Genomic DNA, 16345 nt, shown 5'->3' with positions numbered 1-16345 from the left:
CCCTTGCATGAATTTCATGCACCAGGCCTCTAGTTAATAATAAGATAACTTGTATTTCATTGTTTAGATGCCTGAGCAAGATTTCACTGGAAAACATAGTCAGATATTTGCTGTTGTATGTGGAATTATCTTGAATTTGACAGCAACAAAAACTGGCACATACAGATGAGTCATGTCAGCAACTTGAGTATATAAACTGTGTTGCTATTGCTAACATGACTTTTCTGAAATGGTGAACAGCCCTTAGGAGAATGGCAAACAAAATAATGGATAGACAGTGTTTCTTAATTACATCAGTTATAGTCCTGGAAAATTTTGTATTAGACCAGTATGAAAAATAATTTGTGTTCATATATAAAATAGTCTTGGACTCAGATAATTTATGTAGGCTTTACATCTCCTTTAATGTCTAACAAGTCTTTCAAAAGTTGTGTGGGATGCAGTGCATTCTTTGTTATGTGGGATTCTACTGTGAATTGTAGAGCAGGCAGCATCTGGTCTCTGTCTGTTAATGCCACGAGGACTCTCCAGACACTATGACAAGCAAAAACACCCCAGAGCTTCCACAATTGGCACCTGAAGTCTGTGCCATCCTAATTTTGGAATCATAGACCTGGAGTCTAGAATTATAAAGGTAAAAAAAATCCTATCCTTGGAGGAAGTGGAAGAATTAGAAAATCACCATGTTGCAAACTTTGTCATACACATTGTCAGTAGTTGCTAAAACCATTAGATAAAAGGTTGATGGGGAATTTTATAATAGATGGATCAGACTGATAGCACCTGAAACCACAGATCAATCTTAACCCTGAAAGTAGTACAGCCAGACATTATGTCTTCTATGAATAAGTTCACAGCAACCTGAATCTAGATCGAACCTTCAGTTTCAGAGAAGCATAAGGGATAGAAGAACAAGTTAAACATATACATGAGGATACAGCCAAACATGGAACATGAAAAATTTTTACACAATAAATTGACCTTGGTTTTTTTCCCCATCAAATAAATGAATGGCATGGGGGAGAAAGGGAAAGAGAGGACTGTTAATAAAAGTTATATCAACTAAATACAGTGTTGGACTTTCTTTGGATCTTGATTCATAGTAATTCTAAAAATTATTTTTTAAACATTTGGAGAAATTTGAACACAGACCAGGTATTAGGTAACATTAGGAATTACTGATAATTTTGTTAAGTGAAACAATTAAATTTTGGTTATATTGAAAGAAAAGAATTCTTTATCTGTTAGAGGTATATATTTTACAAATATTTATAATAAGTCTTTTTCTTTAAAGTAATTTCACCCTCCAAAGAATCAGGCATTAGTATAGGTGAAACAAGAGTGGTAGAATATTGATAATTATTGAAACTGAGTGGAAGGATGCATGGGGATTCATAAATTATACTATTTGTACTATTTTGGGCCATTTGAAAATTTCCTTAATAATTATTTTTTATTAATACCAATCTTTCACAAACTCCTTCAGAAAATAGAAGGGGAAGGGACACCTCCCAACTCAGTCTGTGAGGCCAGTATTACCCTGATACCAAACCAATGATATCACAAGAACACTACAAACCAGTATCCCTTCTGAATATACATGCAAAAATCGGCAACAGAATAGTAGCAGAACAAATCCAGCAATATATAAAAAGGATATACATCAAGAGCAAATGAAATTTATTCCAGAATTGGTTAGCTTAACATCTGGAAATAAATCAATGTAATACACTATGTTAATAGAACAAAGGATAAAACCCACATGTTCATCTCAAATAGAGAAAAAGCATTTGCAAATTTCAACACCCTTTCATGGTAAAAGCCATCAGCAATAGAAGGAAACTTTCTCAACCCAATAAAGAACATCTGTAAAAAGCCCACAGCTAACCTCCAACTTAACAGAGAAAGATTCAGTGCTTTCCCTGTAAGATTAGGAACAAGCAAGGGTATCAGCTGTAGGCTCTGCAATCACTCAAGAAAGCAAAGAATCCAGATTAGAAAGTAAGGAGTAAAACAATCTCTATTTGCAAATGACATGGGGTCTTATATGTAGAATATCCTAAGGAAATTTAAAACAAAAAACTTTTTAGAACTAATATACAAATTCAGCAATGTGATAGGATACGAGAGCAATACACAAAAATTGCTTGTATTTCTATACATTAGCAGGGAACAAACCGGAAATGAAATTAAGGAAATGATCACATCCTACCTAATAAAATACTAATATGCAAATTGACCACACCTTTGCTATGCCGAAGCCACGCCCACCAGCCAAAGCCACGCCCACCAGCCAATCGAGGCAAGTATGCAAATTACCCAACAAAGATGGTGGTTAATTTGCATACGCTGAGGGAGGGAGGAGTGAAGACAAGGTGGCTGCCAGAGGGAAAGCCCGGGCGGGGCAGGGGTGCGGGTGCAGGCGCCGCGGCAGCTGCAGCGGCCGCTTGCAGGATTCTTCCTGCAAATGGGCTACTAGTTTACAATAATGCCCAAAAGAATAAAATACTTAAGAATAAATTTAACAAAAGAAGTACAGGATTTATACATTGAGAACTACAAAAGATTGTTGAAAGAAATTAAGGAAGATATAAATAATGGACATCCGTGTTCATAGGTAAAAAGTCTAAATATTGTCAATACTCCCCAAATTGACCTGCATATTGAATATAATCCAAATCAAAATCCCAGAGTGTTTTTGTTGGAAGATTTTGTTTGTTAGTGTTGTTTTTTAGAAATTGGCAAACTGATTCTAAAATTCATATGGAAATGCAAGGGAACCAAAATAGTGAAAATAGTCTTGGAAAAAAAACATTTGGAGGACTTATACTTCTCAACTTACTACAAAACTACAGTAATTAAGACAGTGTGGGACTGACCTATAAAGCAAGGAAATAAAATTGAGAGTCCAGAAATAATCCATACATTCATGGATAATTATTTTAAAATTTAGATGCTGAGGAGCCACTTAGGTTCTTAAGTCTGTGCTATTTATTGAGCTCACTAGATCTAGTCCTGGGTGATTCACTAAGGCCAGTGACACCATCTGGGTTCTGCTCTCATTTCCTCTCACAGGGGAACACCAGGGTACTTGGGAACGCATAAGAAGCGGAACCTGAACCACACTTGTGTTCAGGGAAGGCTTCCCCAAGGAGGGACTGACCTCTAAACAGGAGACAAAGGGTGCTCCAGTCTGAAGGCCTGTCCTTTGCAGAGCCCTAGAAGGACCGGCAGGATAGCTAGAGCTGAGTGCAAGATGGAGTAGGGTGGTGGTGGTGGTGAGTGGTTGCAGAGCCTACAGCAGGCTTCCCCACTCAGGGAAGGGACAGGATACAATACTCCTATCAAGGTAGATAATTACCAAGCGAGTGGTGTGGGCCTCAGTTTAGGAACCTTTACTAAGTGAAGGCTCTTGGTATTCGGGCTGAGAAAGGCTTTAGGGAAGATGTGGGCATTGTTCTAGGCCCACAAGATGGAGAAGAGAGCCTGGGAATGGTGTCAGCCAATCATTAGCCTGCTGCCGGCACAGCCAGCTCTGCACTCTCCTGCCCTTTGTGTTTGTTTTGTTAGCCAAAACCCCTGGCCCCTAGCCTGGGGTTGACCCCACTCAGTTATTTTTGTCTAATCCCAAGATTATTGCCTTTTTTTTTTTAAGTACGTACTTAACTTTGCCCCACTTTTCACCTCGTTGTAGCTCCATCATCTGGATTTATTATGCCTTGCACATATTTGATGAGTTCCCTATTCTGCAAATGTTTTCCTGTGGGTTAGAGATCCCTAGGGCTGGACCCCTACCCTTGAGGCACACACGCTCCCTCTGGCTTTGAAAACAAGGGAGTAAATTAAAGTGATAGCCGCCATTAACAGAGGTTAGTGCAGAGATCCTTCATGGATACCCTGGGAAAGGCTTTGTGGAGGAGGTGCTACCTCAGCCGTGTCTTCATGGGGAAGAGCAGTATTTTTTAAGCTGCTTTTCTTTTTTCATTTGTGTGTCTGAATTATTTCATAGCATTTCTTTCGGGGGTGGGGGTGTTGCATACTGAGGGAACACTAGGCCAGATGCATGGGACTGTCCCTGAAATTAGAGGAAGAATTCGTGTCTGGAGTCCTAGGGTACAACAGCTGTGGAGGATGGGATAGATTTTGGAAGGCCCCTGATGTGGAGTACATGACTCTCCCCATGGGCAGGTGGAAACCACTGAAGGATTCTGTTGGCAGTAGTGCTTTTGGCTAAAGAGCCTGGTGGGTTGGAGGGGGTAAGGCAGAAGGCCGAGCCTCACCACACCTGCATAACACTCTTAGCAGGCAGGACTTATTCCTCTTCTTTCTGCCTCCAATCCAACCCCCATGTCAAAGAGAGAGTATTACATGGCAGTTAGGAACACAAGCTTTGGAGGTTGATCAGCTGGGTTCAAATCCTGACCTTGTAGCTTTACCTGCCAGCACATGTAGCCTCTCGGAGCCTTGGTTTTCTCATCTGCACTTTGGGGTCATTATTCCTGTCTCAGAGGTTTCTTAGGATTGAATTTGATGAATATCACATGTTGAGCTCATTGCTCAGAATATAGTAAATGTTGAATAAATACTTAGCAAGTCCCATTCAGGTAACAGAGATGAGAACAAGACTGAAGGTGTAATGAGTAGAGGGTCTCCCCAGAGAGAACCTTGTTTTATGTTTTTAATTACCTAGTATCCTCCCCTGACCCCCATAAAAGGATTTGAAGCAATGGAGCCACAGTGGTGTGAGGGGACTGACCCGGAGGGTGTGTTTAGTGACTGTGTTTAGACCCAGGCCCTTTGTGGACATTGTTTCCTTACATCAACACTGGCAGCCATTTATCGAGGACAGGAGTAAAGGCCAGTTCTTGGCTTTCATTTGTGGTTGCTCATCTTCCAGACAGCCCTACAAGATCAGTGCAACCTACTTTACAAGGCGGGGAGACAGGTAGGACAGTAGCATAACTTCCCTGAAGTATCTAACTGGGAGGGTGGAGACTGAGGTTGCCCCTCTGTGGGTCCGACTCAGCTTATGCTTTCCTCACTGCACCCTTCAGTTTAGTTCATGTAATCAATTTGTGTACAAGTTCAATGTGGGGCATATGGAGAAAATCCATCTCCGTCCCCCGCCCCATTAGGTTTTTCTCAAGCAAGCCTGTTTCCCGGGACTAGGACACTGAACTAGAAGAGATCGTTGGAAGAGGAGGTGGGATGTTTAGGAGGTATTTTGTCAGCCACTAGTGAGTTGAGTCTGTCAGGTCTTCCCTCTGTAGCCCCCTTTTCCCTCCACCCCCACTCTTTGCCAGCCCCTTTCTTTGTAGCCTAGATGTCTGTAATGACATCCATTCCTTTATTATAGCCACCACCACCACCACCACTACCACCACGTTGCTGGGCAACCCAGCACTCACACTTTCACCTTTTTGTTTTTCCCTCAAATGCCTAATTTGGGGGTGGGGCTTTAGGGTGGGGAGTAGAAAAAGAGCAACACAGCAGCAGACCCATCTGGTACTGCAGGGTGTTAATTACCCCATCCCTGAAAAGCTTGGCATATGCTCCCAGTAGGAAATAGCAGCCTCTGCCTCTTCCCATAGGACATAGTTCTGTATCTCACCCCTCACCTTCCACACCCTCATCTTGCCTACCCATAAACCTCCAAATGCAAACCGGAATTGGGATGGCTGCCCTAGTGCATAAAGAGAGTTGTTTCTCTAACCGTGTGTTGAGGTGTGTCCAGAGCTTATCAAAGGCTACTGGGTCTGCTGGTTTGATGCTGGGTTTGATGTTGGTATAGATGGAGAGGACATTCCATTGTGATGGAGAATTGAGGGCGAAAAGTAGATCTGTTCTACTCCTGAGATCTCTAGGGAGAATGACTGAAAACAGCCCATCTGTAAGGGAGGTTGTTGTTTTATTGTTTGTTTTCATATAAGCCTAACTTTTTTGTTGTTACTACTTACAATTCTTACCCATTTCCCTTTGCTCCATCTGTCCTCCATCAGTCAGGAGACTCTGTCCCAAATCCTGTTCCCCATTTTGAAAAAACAATTTTTCCCATGCTTAACCAGCTTTGCTAAAAATAAATCCTTAGATATAAAGCTCTTATGTCATTCAAAATTCATTTTTTTAAATATATTTTATTGTTTTTTACAGAGAGGAAGAGAGAGGGATAGAGAGTCAGAAACATGGATGAGAGAGAAACATCCATCAGCTGCCTCTTGCAGGCCCCCTACTGGGGATGTGCCCGCAACCAAGGTACATGCCCTTGACCGGAATCGAACCTGGGACCCTTGAGTCCGCAGGCCGACGCTCTATCCACTGAGCCAAACCGGTTTCGGCTCAAAATTCATTTTTAATCCCAGTCTGTATCATTACATATTTTTTAATGTTCCCAATATTTTGTGTTCTGTATTTTTTTAATTTCATAATTCATTGACTCAAGTATTAAGTATATTTTTTTAGCATCTGCTATTATATAATACAGCTATGTTATCATTTGCCTAACCTCAGTGGGGTATTTTTAGCATGTCCAGTATTTCATTTTAAATTGTGTGCACGACATTCATGCACTGAGTGGGGGGGTCCCCTCAGCCTGGCCTGCGCCCTCTCGCAGTCCGGGACCACTCGGAGGGGTCCTCAGTGCCGTGGAGGCGGGAGAGGCTCCCGCCTCTGCCGCTTCGCTCGCCAGCCGTGAGCCCAGCTTCTGGCTGAGCAGTGCTCCCCCTGTGGGAGCACACTGACCACCAGAGGGCAGCTCCTGCATTGCGTGCACGTCCTAGCGACCAGTCGTTCTGCTGTTCGGTCAATTTGCATATTAGGGTTTTATTATATAGGATATATATAGATATATATATATTTTTTAACTTCCTTGAGTTATATTTCCTATGCTGGCAGATCCCAAACATTTTGGTCTTAGGAATCCTCTTGCACTCTCAGAAATTATTGAGGACCCCAAGGAGCTCTTGTTTGAGGTATATCTGTCAGTGTTTATCATATAAGAAATTACAGCCCATAATTTCAAAATACACATTTTGTCATTAATTTTAAAATGACAATAATAAACCCATTATATGTTAAAATAAATAAGAAATTTTATTAAAATAACTATATTTTCCAAAACAGAAAAATATTAGTGAGAAGAATGACATTGTTTTACATTGTTGCAGATCTCTTTGTCTAGCATAGAAGACAGACAGATTCTCATTTCTGCTTCTGTAGTTAGTCTATAAGTGATAATGTTTTTGTTAAAGGTTGTTGGAAAAGAGAGGAATAGTTTAATAAGCTTCTCAAATAATCTTGGGTATTCTTTGCATTTCACCAGAACTTGACATGTGATAGTTTCTTTAAGGGTTAGTTGTAATTTAGAATCCAAATCCATTGCAGTGGATGCTTTATACATTACTAGAGGCCCCGTGCACAGATTCGTGCACAGGTGGGGTCCCTCGGTGTGGCCTGCGGGGATCGGGCTGAAACCAGCATCCAACATCCCCCAAGGGATGTAGTAGTGCACAAAGCCCCAGGGAGGAGCTGCTCCCGCTCATCTTGGCCCTGCTCACCCTTGTCAGCTGAGCATCTGACCCCCCCACACACACACACACCCCCGTCTTCTACCACCACCCCTCGCATCTCCTGGTCTGCCGCACCCAGCTATAGAGAAGTGGGTCTCTAGGGCGGAGCTCCTGTGGCCTCGCTAGGGGTGCAGACTGAGGCTCGCAGAAGTGGGTGAGTACCCGAGGGGCACCCGGGGCAGACCAGGGAGTCGCAGTAGCAGTGCAGCAAGGCCACCCACTTTGCGCACCATCCTGCAAGTCCTGGGGTGGCTCTGGTCTGATAGGAGGAGGTGAGCACTAGGGACAGAGTTCGTGGTCTCTTTTTTTCCTTCCTCCGTCCCTTGGTTCCGGCTGCCCAGGGAGGATGCGGTTGGAGTGGTTGACGAGTGGTGCCTAGGGAACGGCGGAATTTGGGCCGATGGCCCAGCCGCCCAATGCAAACTGCAGCTCAGCCCCATCTGCTTGCAGTCTTTCATAGACTCAATCACCTGTTTCTCTTTTCATCTGTCCAAGTTGACTACTCCCTGGTGGTCAGTGCGTGTCACGGCGATAGGTTGACCAGTCACACAGTCGCTTAGGCTTTTATATATATAGATTACATTTAAACCCCACTGGTTTTTCATGCCTTTGAGTGGATCTTTTACCATGCATGATATTAGAAAAACATATATCCACTAGAGGCCCTGTGCATGAAATTCGTGCATGGGGGGGGGGTGTCCTTCAGCCCAGCCTGCACCCTCTCCAATCTGGGATCCCTCTCACAATCCAGGACTGCTGGCTCCCAACTGCTCACCTGCCTGCCTTCCTGATTGCCCCTAACCACTTCTGCCTGCCAGCCTGATCACCCCCTAACCACTTCCCCTGCCAGCCTGATTGATGCCTAACTGCTCCCCTGCCAGCCTGTTTGCCCCTAACTGCCCTCCCCTGCAGGCCTGGTCACCCCTAACTGCCCTCCCCTGCAGGCCTGGTCACCCCTAACTGCCCTCCCCTGCAGGCCTGGTCACCCCTAACTGCTCTCCCCTGCAGGCCTGGGTCACCCCCAACAGCCCACCCCTGCAGGCCCGGTCACCCCCAACTTCCCTCCTCTGCCTGCCTGGTCACCCCTAACTGCCCTCCCCTGCAGGCCTGGTCCCTCCCAACTGCCCTCCCCTGCTGGCCATCTTGTGGTATCCATCTTGTGTCCACATGGGGGCAGGATCTTTGACCACGTGGGGGCAGCCATCTTGTGTGTTGGATTGATGGTCAATTTGCATATTACTCTTTTATTAGATAGGATAGAGGCCTGCTGCATGGGTGGGAGCCAGCTGGTTTGCCCTGAAGGGTGTCCCAGATCAGGGTGGGGGTTCCCTTGGTGGCATGGGGCGGCCTGGGCAAGGGGCCTGTGGTGGTTTGCAGGCCAGCCACGCCCCCCGGCAACCCAAGCAGAGGCCCTGGTATCTGGGATTTATTTATCTTCTACAATTGAAACTTTGTAGCCTGGAGCGGAGCCAAGCCTCCTGCTGGCTCTGTGGCCGCAGCCATTTCTGTTGGGATATATTTATCTTCTATAATTGAAACTTTGTAGCCTTAAGAGGAGGCCAAGGCAGGCCAGGGCTGCAGAAGTTTGGCTTCCTTCATCGCCGGGGGCAACCCTAGCCTCCTGCTCTCTCCAGCTCCATGGCTGCCATTTCTGTTGGGATTTATTATCTTCTATCATTGAAACTTGGTAGCATTGATTGGAGGCCTGGGCCGGCAAGGGCAGGCGGAAAGCTTGGCTTCCTCCATCGCCGGGGAAACCCAAGCCTCCCCCCTGCTCTCTCTGTGGCCGCAGCCATCTTGGTTGGGCTTATTTGCATATTTGCTCCTGATTGGCTGGTGGGTGTGGCTGGTGGGTGTAGCGGAGGTAACAGTCAATTTGCATATCACTCTTTTATTAGATAGGATTGTTTGGAAAATATTGGTTCACTGAGATGTGCAGATCTGCTAAATGTTGATACATTTTATTACACAATATAAAAAAATCACATTCATTAATATTACCAATCTCATCAGCATCAGTATTGGGAAGCCATCAAGTTAGTGATAAATGCATATTTCCAAATTGCTAATTTTCACTTAAAAGCTTGAATTTTATCATTGGCAACATATATTGTCAGTTGTTTTTCTGAACTAACAAGTTCACATAGTCAGAGGGCTGCTGCAAAGAGTGCCTTGGAAGGACATACAAGAAACTGAAGACTTGGAAGGTTGGGAAGAGAAGACAGTGAGAAGGAGGTTTTTTACTTTTACAGAGTCCATAATCTCCTAACAATAATTCTGAAATCAAAAGAGATCTGAAAACCATGGTATTTTGTTTTCTTTGTTTTCCCCAAAAATCAGATTGGTCCTGAACCTTGTTTGATATGAAAACCTGACCTAAAGTGGCATGAAGCTCCTTATATATTCATTTATCCCACTTGTGACCATTCATTCATTTTGCAGAAATAGTAGGGTATTGGGTACAGGGTGCTGCCTGGGAGCGTTGCACAATATATATTACATGTACTCACCCGACCTTTCTAAAATACAAAAAATTCTGAATTCCAAAACACAGCTAGCCTAAGATAATGGATGTGTGTATCCTTTTTTAGTCTTGAATTTTGAAACTGGTGAATGCATTACCTATTCAGAAAATTAAAAATTTTAATCTTTTGAAAACTAAATTTAGCACAAAGCCAGCTCACGGTAAATAGTGGTGGCTGCTGTTAATCGTCCCTCCGGGCCTTTCTGAACTGCCAGCAGATCTGTTCATGGCCACACTATGTTTCACCGTTACAGCAGCCTCTGTGAGTGTCACTACTTAGATTTACATCTTAGAAGACTGGGATGCAAAGGTTTGGTGATAGACCCTGCCAACCAGCTAGGTAGTTCCCTACCCAGAGTCCAGAGCTCATCTCTTCATCCCAACCCTGAGGCCGCTCCACTTCCCCAGAGCACCTCAGCCATTGGCATGGCGCCCACCGGAGTTGTGTGTCCAGGAGAGGAGTGTTGTGTGTCTGAGAGGAGGGGGAGCATATAAGAAGGAAACTGTGGACAGACTCACCTCAAATCCTTTAAAGGGGCCCCTTTTAGAGCTGGGACATACTGTCCTGTGGGCCAGCCAAGAAGTTGTGCCTACAGGTTAATTATACAACACTCTTTCCTTCAGTTGATTACCAGATGTAGTAGTAGGGGCTTGATTTCAGGGATCATGTGCAAAAGTTACTTTCTTATTTTAAACCCTAGAGCCTCAGTCAGCACATCCAGGACAGAGACTATTTTAAAATGGATTCTGCACATGTGCCATAATGAGCTCACTGAAGTGTGCATGTGTTGAGTGTGAGCCTAAAGGATATGTTATGGCAATATCAAGTACACAAATTATTGGGGTTGGCCTTGCGGTTGCCATTCTAGGCCCCATTGTTCTCCATTTCCTCTCTCCTTCCACCCTCTGTGGCCCAGGAGAGAGAAATAGAGATGGCTGCATGTTTCAGGAGCCATCAGACTCTGTTCTCCCAGCCATTTTTATAGCCACTAGAAGCCCTCTGCTTGCTCCTCTGAAGGGGGCAGTTGGTGGGGATAGGTGAAATACTTGCTGCCCTCTGGCACCAACTGGTCTGACCAGTGAGGCAGGATGTTGGGAGGCCATCAGAGACTTTGACTGCCAGCTCCATGAACCACAGCTTGGGAACAATAACCTTCCCTTGGAAACCTAGTCTATCTAAATCACACTATCTTCCAGTCATGAGGTAGGACTGATTGGAGAAGCACCTGCTTTTGGATTTTTTCCCAGATCTTTAATTAATGGCTTCTTAACCTATAAGCTTAGATTAGGGGCTGTTTATGAAGAATTTGCCATGCCCCAGAACTGTCAGGTTCAGATTGCTCACTGGGGCTCCAAGCAGATTCCAAAGACCACTTTTTCAAATACTTAATCTTTTTTATTTTATTACATTCATATCCATATCCTTTATAGAAGAAATAGAAGAAACTCACCACTGTTTATATTTTCAGTACGCTTCTTTTCAGTTTTATTTATCCACACCCACCCACGCTTTTCACAGTTGATTTCTTAGGCTATTGATAATCCCTTTTTCTCCCACAGTTAACATTCGAACATAAACATTTTTACACATCATTTTAAAACATTCTAAGAGCATTGTTTCCTTGGCTGAATTTAGGGATATGCCCTAATGTACCTAACTGGTCCCTGATTAGGCTGACCCATTTCCCTTGATTAGTGAGATATTTTAATTTGAATTAAGTGTTCTTTCTTTAAGATTGATACCTAGACATACAATTGTTGGATCAAAGAATATAAAGATACATAAAGCTTTTCTATTTTGTGGGTGTATATATATTATCCTACCTAATAATAGACAAATATGCAAATTGACCATAACTCCGACACACCCACAAGCCACGCCCACCATCCAATCAGAGTGAGCATGCAAATTAACCCAAACCAAGATGGCTATAGCCACAGAGAGCAAGGTTTCCTAGGTAACAGAAGAAGCCAAGCTTTCTGCCTGCCCTAGCCAGGCCTAAGCCTCCTCTCAAGCTACAAAGTTTCAATTATAGAAGGTAAACAAATTCAAACAAATGGCGGCAGAATGGAGCTTGAGAGAGCAGGCCAGGGTTGCCGCCGGCAACAGGGGAAGCAAAACTTTCCACACACCCTAGCCGGGCCCACCCGCTTAAGGCAACAAAGTTTCAATTATAACCCCAACAGAAATGGCTGCCGGCCTCGGAGGGAGCCCCAGGCTTGGCTCTGCTCCAGGCTACAAAGTTTCAATTGTAGAAGGACAATAAATTCCAGATACCAGGGCCTTGCTTGGGTTGCCAGGGGGCATAGCCGGCCTGCAAACCACCACAGGCCCCTTGCTCAGGCCGCCCCACGCCCCAAGGGAACCCCCACCTGATCCGGGACACCCTTCAGGGCAAACCAACTGGCCCCCACCCCTGTACCAGGCCTCTATCCTATCTAATAAAAGAGTAATATGCAGATTGATCATCACTGCAACGCACAATATAGCTGCCCCCATGTGGTCAAAGATCCTGCCCCCATGTGGACACAAGATGGCCACCACAAGATGGCCAGCAGGGAAGGGCAGTTGGGAGGCACCTGGCCTGCAAGGGAGGGCAGTTGAGAAGGACCAGGCCTGCAAGGGAGGGCAGTTGGAGGTGATCAACCCTGCAGGAGAGGGCAGTTAGGGGTGACCAGGCCGGCAGAGGAGGGAAGTTGGGGGCAAACAGGCTGGCAGCAGAGTGGTTAGGTGGTGATCAGGCTGGCAGGCAGAAGTGGTTAGAGGCAATCAGGAAGGCAGGCAGGCAAGCAGTTGGGAGCCAACAGTCCTGGATTGTGAGATCGGGCCTAAACGGGCAGTCGGACATCCCTCGAGGGGTCCCAGATTGGAGAGGGTACAGGCTGGGCTGAGGGACAACCCCCTTCCGTGCACAAATTTTGTGCACCGGGCCTCTAGTATAATACAGAATCTCCATTTATTCTCCTAGCTCATGCATTGTCAATGAGGGTAATGGGGGAGGGGTGAAAAAAATCTTAGCGGTTACAATGGTTTGTGGCCCTCCAGTGGGCTACAGTGCATAAACAGATATATACCACTTGTGGTAGGAAAATTTCATGCAGGGACCATAATGAAAAGAAAAGGTTGAGAAGCACTGTGTTCGCTGTATGTGAGTACACATCTCACTCTACCCTTGGAAGCTTTTAAATCTGAGCTTTTGGTTTTGGGTTTTAGAATAATCTTCTGGTCTAAAAGATCTTGGTTCTTTATCCACAGTTTAAGAGTTTGAGAAGGGTGTGAATAAAATAAAATGTATGTGGCAGTTACCACTGTTAATATTTTTCTTTCTATACAATTGGGATGCTCCATGTTCTGTAGCTTTGTATTCAGCCATTGTAACATTATCAGTGTTAGTCTCTGCCAAGGGCCACTTTGAAATATCCCTTGTGTTATGGTTCATACAGGGGTTTCCCTTGTCCCCAAGCCTGGGAGTCAGGTTCAGGCTCCTGGGAGCCCAGGTGCCTGGCTGCTCTGGGACTTATAGTAATTGTCCCTTGTTTGTTTCAGGTGTGATCCCCTGGGCCCATTTGCTGTCGGGGGAGAGGACCTAGACCCCTTTGGGTGAGTACTGCTGGAGAGGTGGCAGCAATACAGCTTGCTCTCCTAGCTTTTCAGCCCAGCTCATTTTCTAATTCTAGAGCTTTTTTTTCATCAGTTTTCCTTTGTGGGGAAGGAGCCAGTCTGTTGCCGAGCAGCTGAGAAGTCATTGCCATTCTGCTCTGTCTTGCCTAGAGCCGTGCAGGAGCGCTCTGAGCGTAGGGGAGGGGCTAAGCCAGCACAGCAGGCAGCTCCTCTGTCCTTTCTGGCCCCTCTTACGATGTGGAGAACAGCAGCCCCCTCCTTGGAGGGCGGATACCATATGGGTTTATCAGGTGTGGGCTACAGAGACCTTAGGACATCTCAGGGCTACTCAGAGGTCACCTCGCTTGATAAGGGGAGTCTTTAATCCCCAGTAAGCTCTGGGTGGTTCTTGTACACACCCACTAAAGTCATCACAGCCTGAGCTATGCACTGTCTTCTCTGAATGAGTCACACTAGATTTTAACCTCTGCTGCAAAGTGTCCCAGCTTGACCATCTGATTTTTAGACAGTGATGAAGTCACAGAAGTGCACAGTTAAGCTTGAACAGTGACCTCAAAGTTTAGGGGAACATCAGCACATGTATCCTAGTTTGAGCACATGAGGTTGGGTCCATGTAACTTCATGAGAGAGATGCTGTCAGGAGCCAGATGGAAGACCCACAGGCAGTCCATAGATTGCCCTGGGGTTCTTTAAATAAACAGCAGAAAAGCTAGCAGCATGGATTGTCTCAATGTTATCCTTAGGCCTTAGACCTAAAGTAGTGCCCTGCAGAGCTGCGTAATGGTTCTGCCATGATGGTTCTGCGTTGACCTTGGCGAATTCTGGCACCTGTTCTTGATCAAATTGCCCCCCTTGGGTACAGGTCATGGCAGGAGTCTCCATTTTGTAGGCTCAGGGACCCTGGAGATCCAGAAGTCCAACTGTGCTGTTTGTGTTCTTGCCCACTTCCTGCCGGTGCTCAGGCAGTCATCCCCGTGTGTCTGCTTGAGCCACCATGCAGGAGTAGCCCAGGCATTCTTAATTCTTAGTCTGTTCTCACCTCCTTCACCTCTTCTCCAATAGCTCCCTGCCATACCTGCAGACCCATTTTTCCTTCTTGCCTCAGGTATCGAAGAGGTGGCATGATTGTGGATCCTCTGAGATCTGGCTTCCCAAGAGTACATGTTGACCCATCCTCGGGCCTCCCAAACCGGCTTCCTCCAGGCGCTGTGCCTCCAGGAGCGCGCTTTGACCCCTTCGGACCCATTGGGACCAGCCCAGCGGGGTAGGTATTCACTCAGGTATGCTGAGAAGTAGGACCTGATGACAGCGCGTCTCAGTGCTGCAGGAACGAAGTCATCACACCAGGCACAGATGCCAGTAGCTCCATGCCCCACTGACAAGAGAGTGGAGCCTCCTCCAGGCCCTGCCAGAAGCTTTCCCGAAGCTTTCCAGGAGCGCCCCGTTCCTCAGTGCCTCCCTCCGTCCAGTTCCCCTTAGAGAGGACCCAGGAGAGGAGAAGCAACTCCCTCACTGTGTTTAGCTGTGTCAGGAACCCCCTGGATCCTTATCAACACTCATGGATAGATATTACTGTCCACATTTAGTAGATGGAGAAAACGGAGGCCTTGAAGGATGAAGTAACTTAGCCAAGGTAGAAGAATCAGGATTCAGTCCCAGTCTGTCTGGCTCTAGAGTACACGTGTGTGCTCTTAAATTCCACGAACCACCCCATCATTCTGGAGTATAGGCTCCCTCAGCTCAGGGCCCTGTCCGCCTGTGGGCCCCTGACCCTCCATCACTCCCAACTCACCAGCCCCTCTTTCCATTCCAGACCTAACCCAGACCATCTCCCCCCGCCGGGCTACGATGACATGTACCTGTGAAAGCCTCAAGAATGTAACATCCCAGCCTTCCCTCCACTCTCCTGGAGCTACCACCTCTGGCCCCATCAGCAACCGTGTTCTTACGGGCTGGGGGCAAGGGACTCTGCCCATGTGTTTGCAGGCTGGCTGGGATTGCCTCCCTACTCCTTGTCAGAGTCACAGCACCTGCTGCAGCTCTCCACTTGGCTGCATATAGGTCCCAAAGAGAAGTCAGACTCTCTCACCACCAGCTCCTCCCCACTTCCCAAGGGAAACTCCGGCAACATATACCCTCTACCCAGTGCAGCGCTATAAGAACAAAATGCATTTTGGATGTTATTATTAAGAACCAAATGTCAATACAGAAGTCATGTTGCCGTCTTCCATTTTTCTTTACTGCACAGTTCCTTCCAATTATGAGACTTTTGAGCTTGAATCTTTGTGGGGCTAAATGACTTTTCCTTCCCTGGGCCAGTTCTTACTTCTCAGGCACCTTCCCTTCATAAATTGCTGTTGGCTCCTGACATCACCAAGATGGGTCCCAGTATGGCTGTGTGGATGAAATGAGTGACTGGAAACCTCATAGGCCACCAGGATGGTTTCACACGGGCAGGCACATTGCAGAAAGACTGCATGCTTCTTGGAGGGCAGAACCCTCCAGTTCCGCCTTAGTCTGTGACTGGGCAGTGGCAGCCTACAAACAGAACAGACCTGAGCACTGATCTCTTTTTACCACTAACTTATTGAGTGACCCTAAGTCCCTTCCCCTCCCATGGCTTTGTGCCACCTA

At 45.9% G+C, this 16345-nt stretch overlaps 1 protein-coding gene across 2 annotated transcripts in view; it reads left to right on the top strand.

Moving 5' to 3' along the window:
* Positions 1-15936, top strand: part of PSMF1 (proteasome inhibitor subunit 1) — a 40319-nt gene extending 24383 nt beyond the window's left edge. For both annotated transcript variants that reach the window (XM_054723792.1, XM_054723791.1), the window contains exons 6-8: positions 13637-13690; positions 14817-14975; positions 15525-15936. In XM_054723792.1, coding sequence (XP_054579767.1) covers positions 13637-13690; positions 14817-14975; positions 15525-15576 — 265 coding nt within the window. In that variant the 3' untranslated portion in view covers positions 15577-15936. The remainder of the gene's footprint in view (positions 1-13636; positions 13691-14816; positions 14976-15524) is intronic.
* The last annotated feature ends 409 nt before the right edge of the window (positions 15937-16345 follow it).

Source organism: Eptesicus fuscus, chromosome 12, assembly GCF_027574615.1.
Source record: "Eptesicus fuscus isolate TK198812 chromosome 12, DD_ASM_mEF_20220401, whole genome shotgun sequence".
Taxonomy (NCBI): Eukaryota; Metazoa; Chordata; class Mammalia; order Chiroptera; family Vespertilionidae; genus Eptesicus; species Eptesicus fuscus.
Note: the sequence above shows the minus strand (reverse complement) of the source record. Positions and strands in the feature narration are given on the sequence as shown.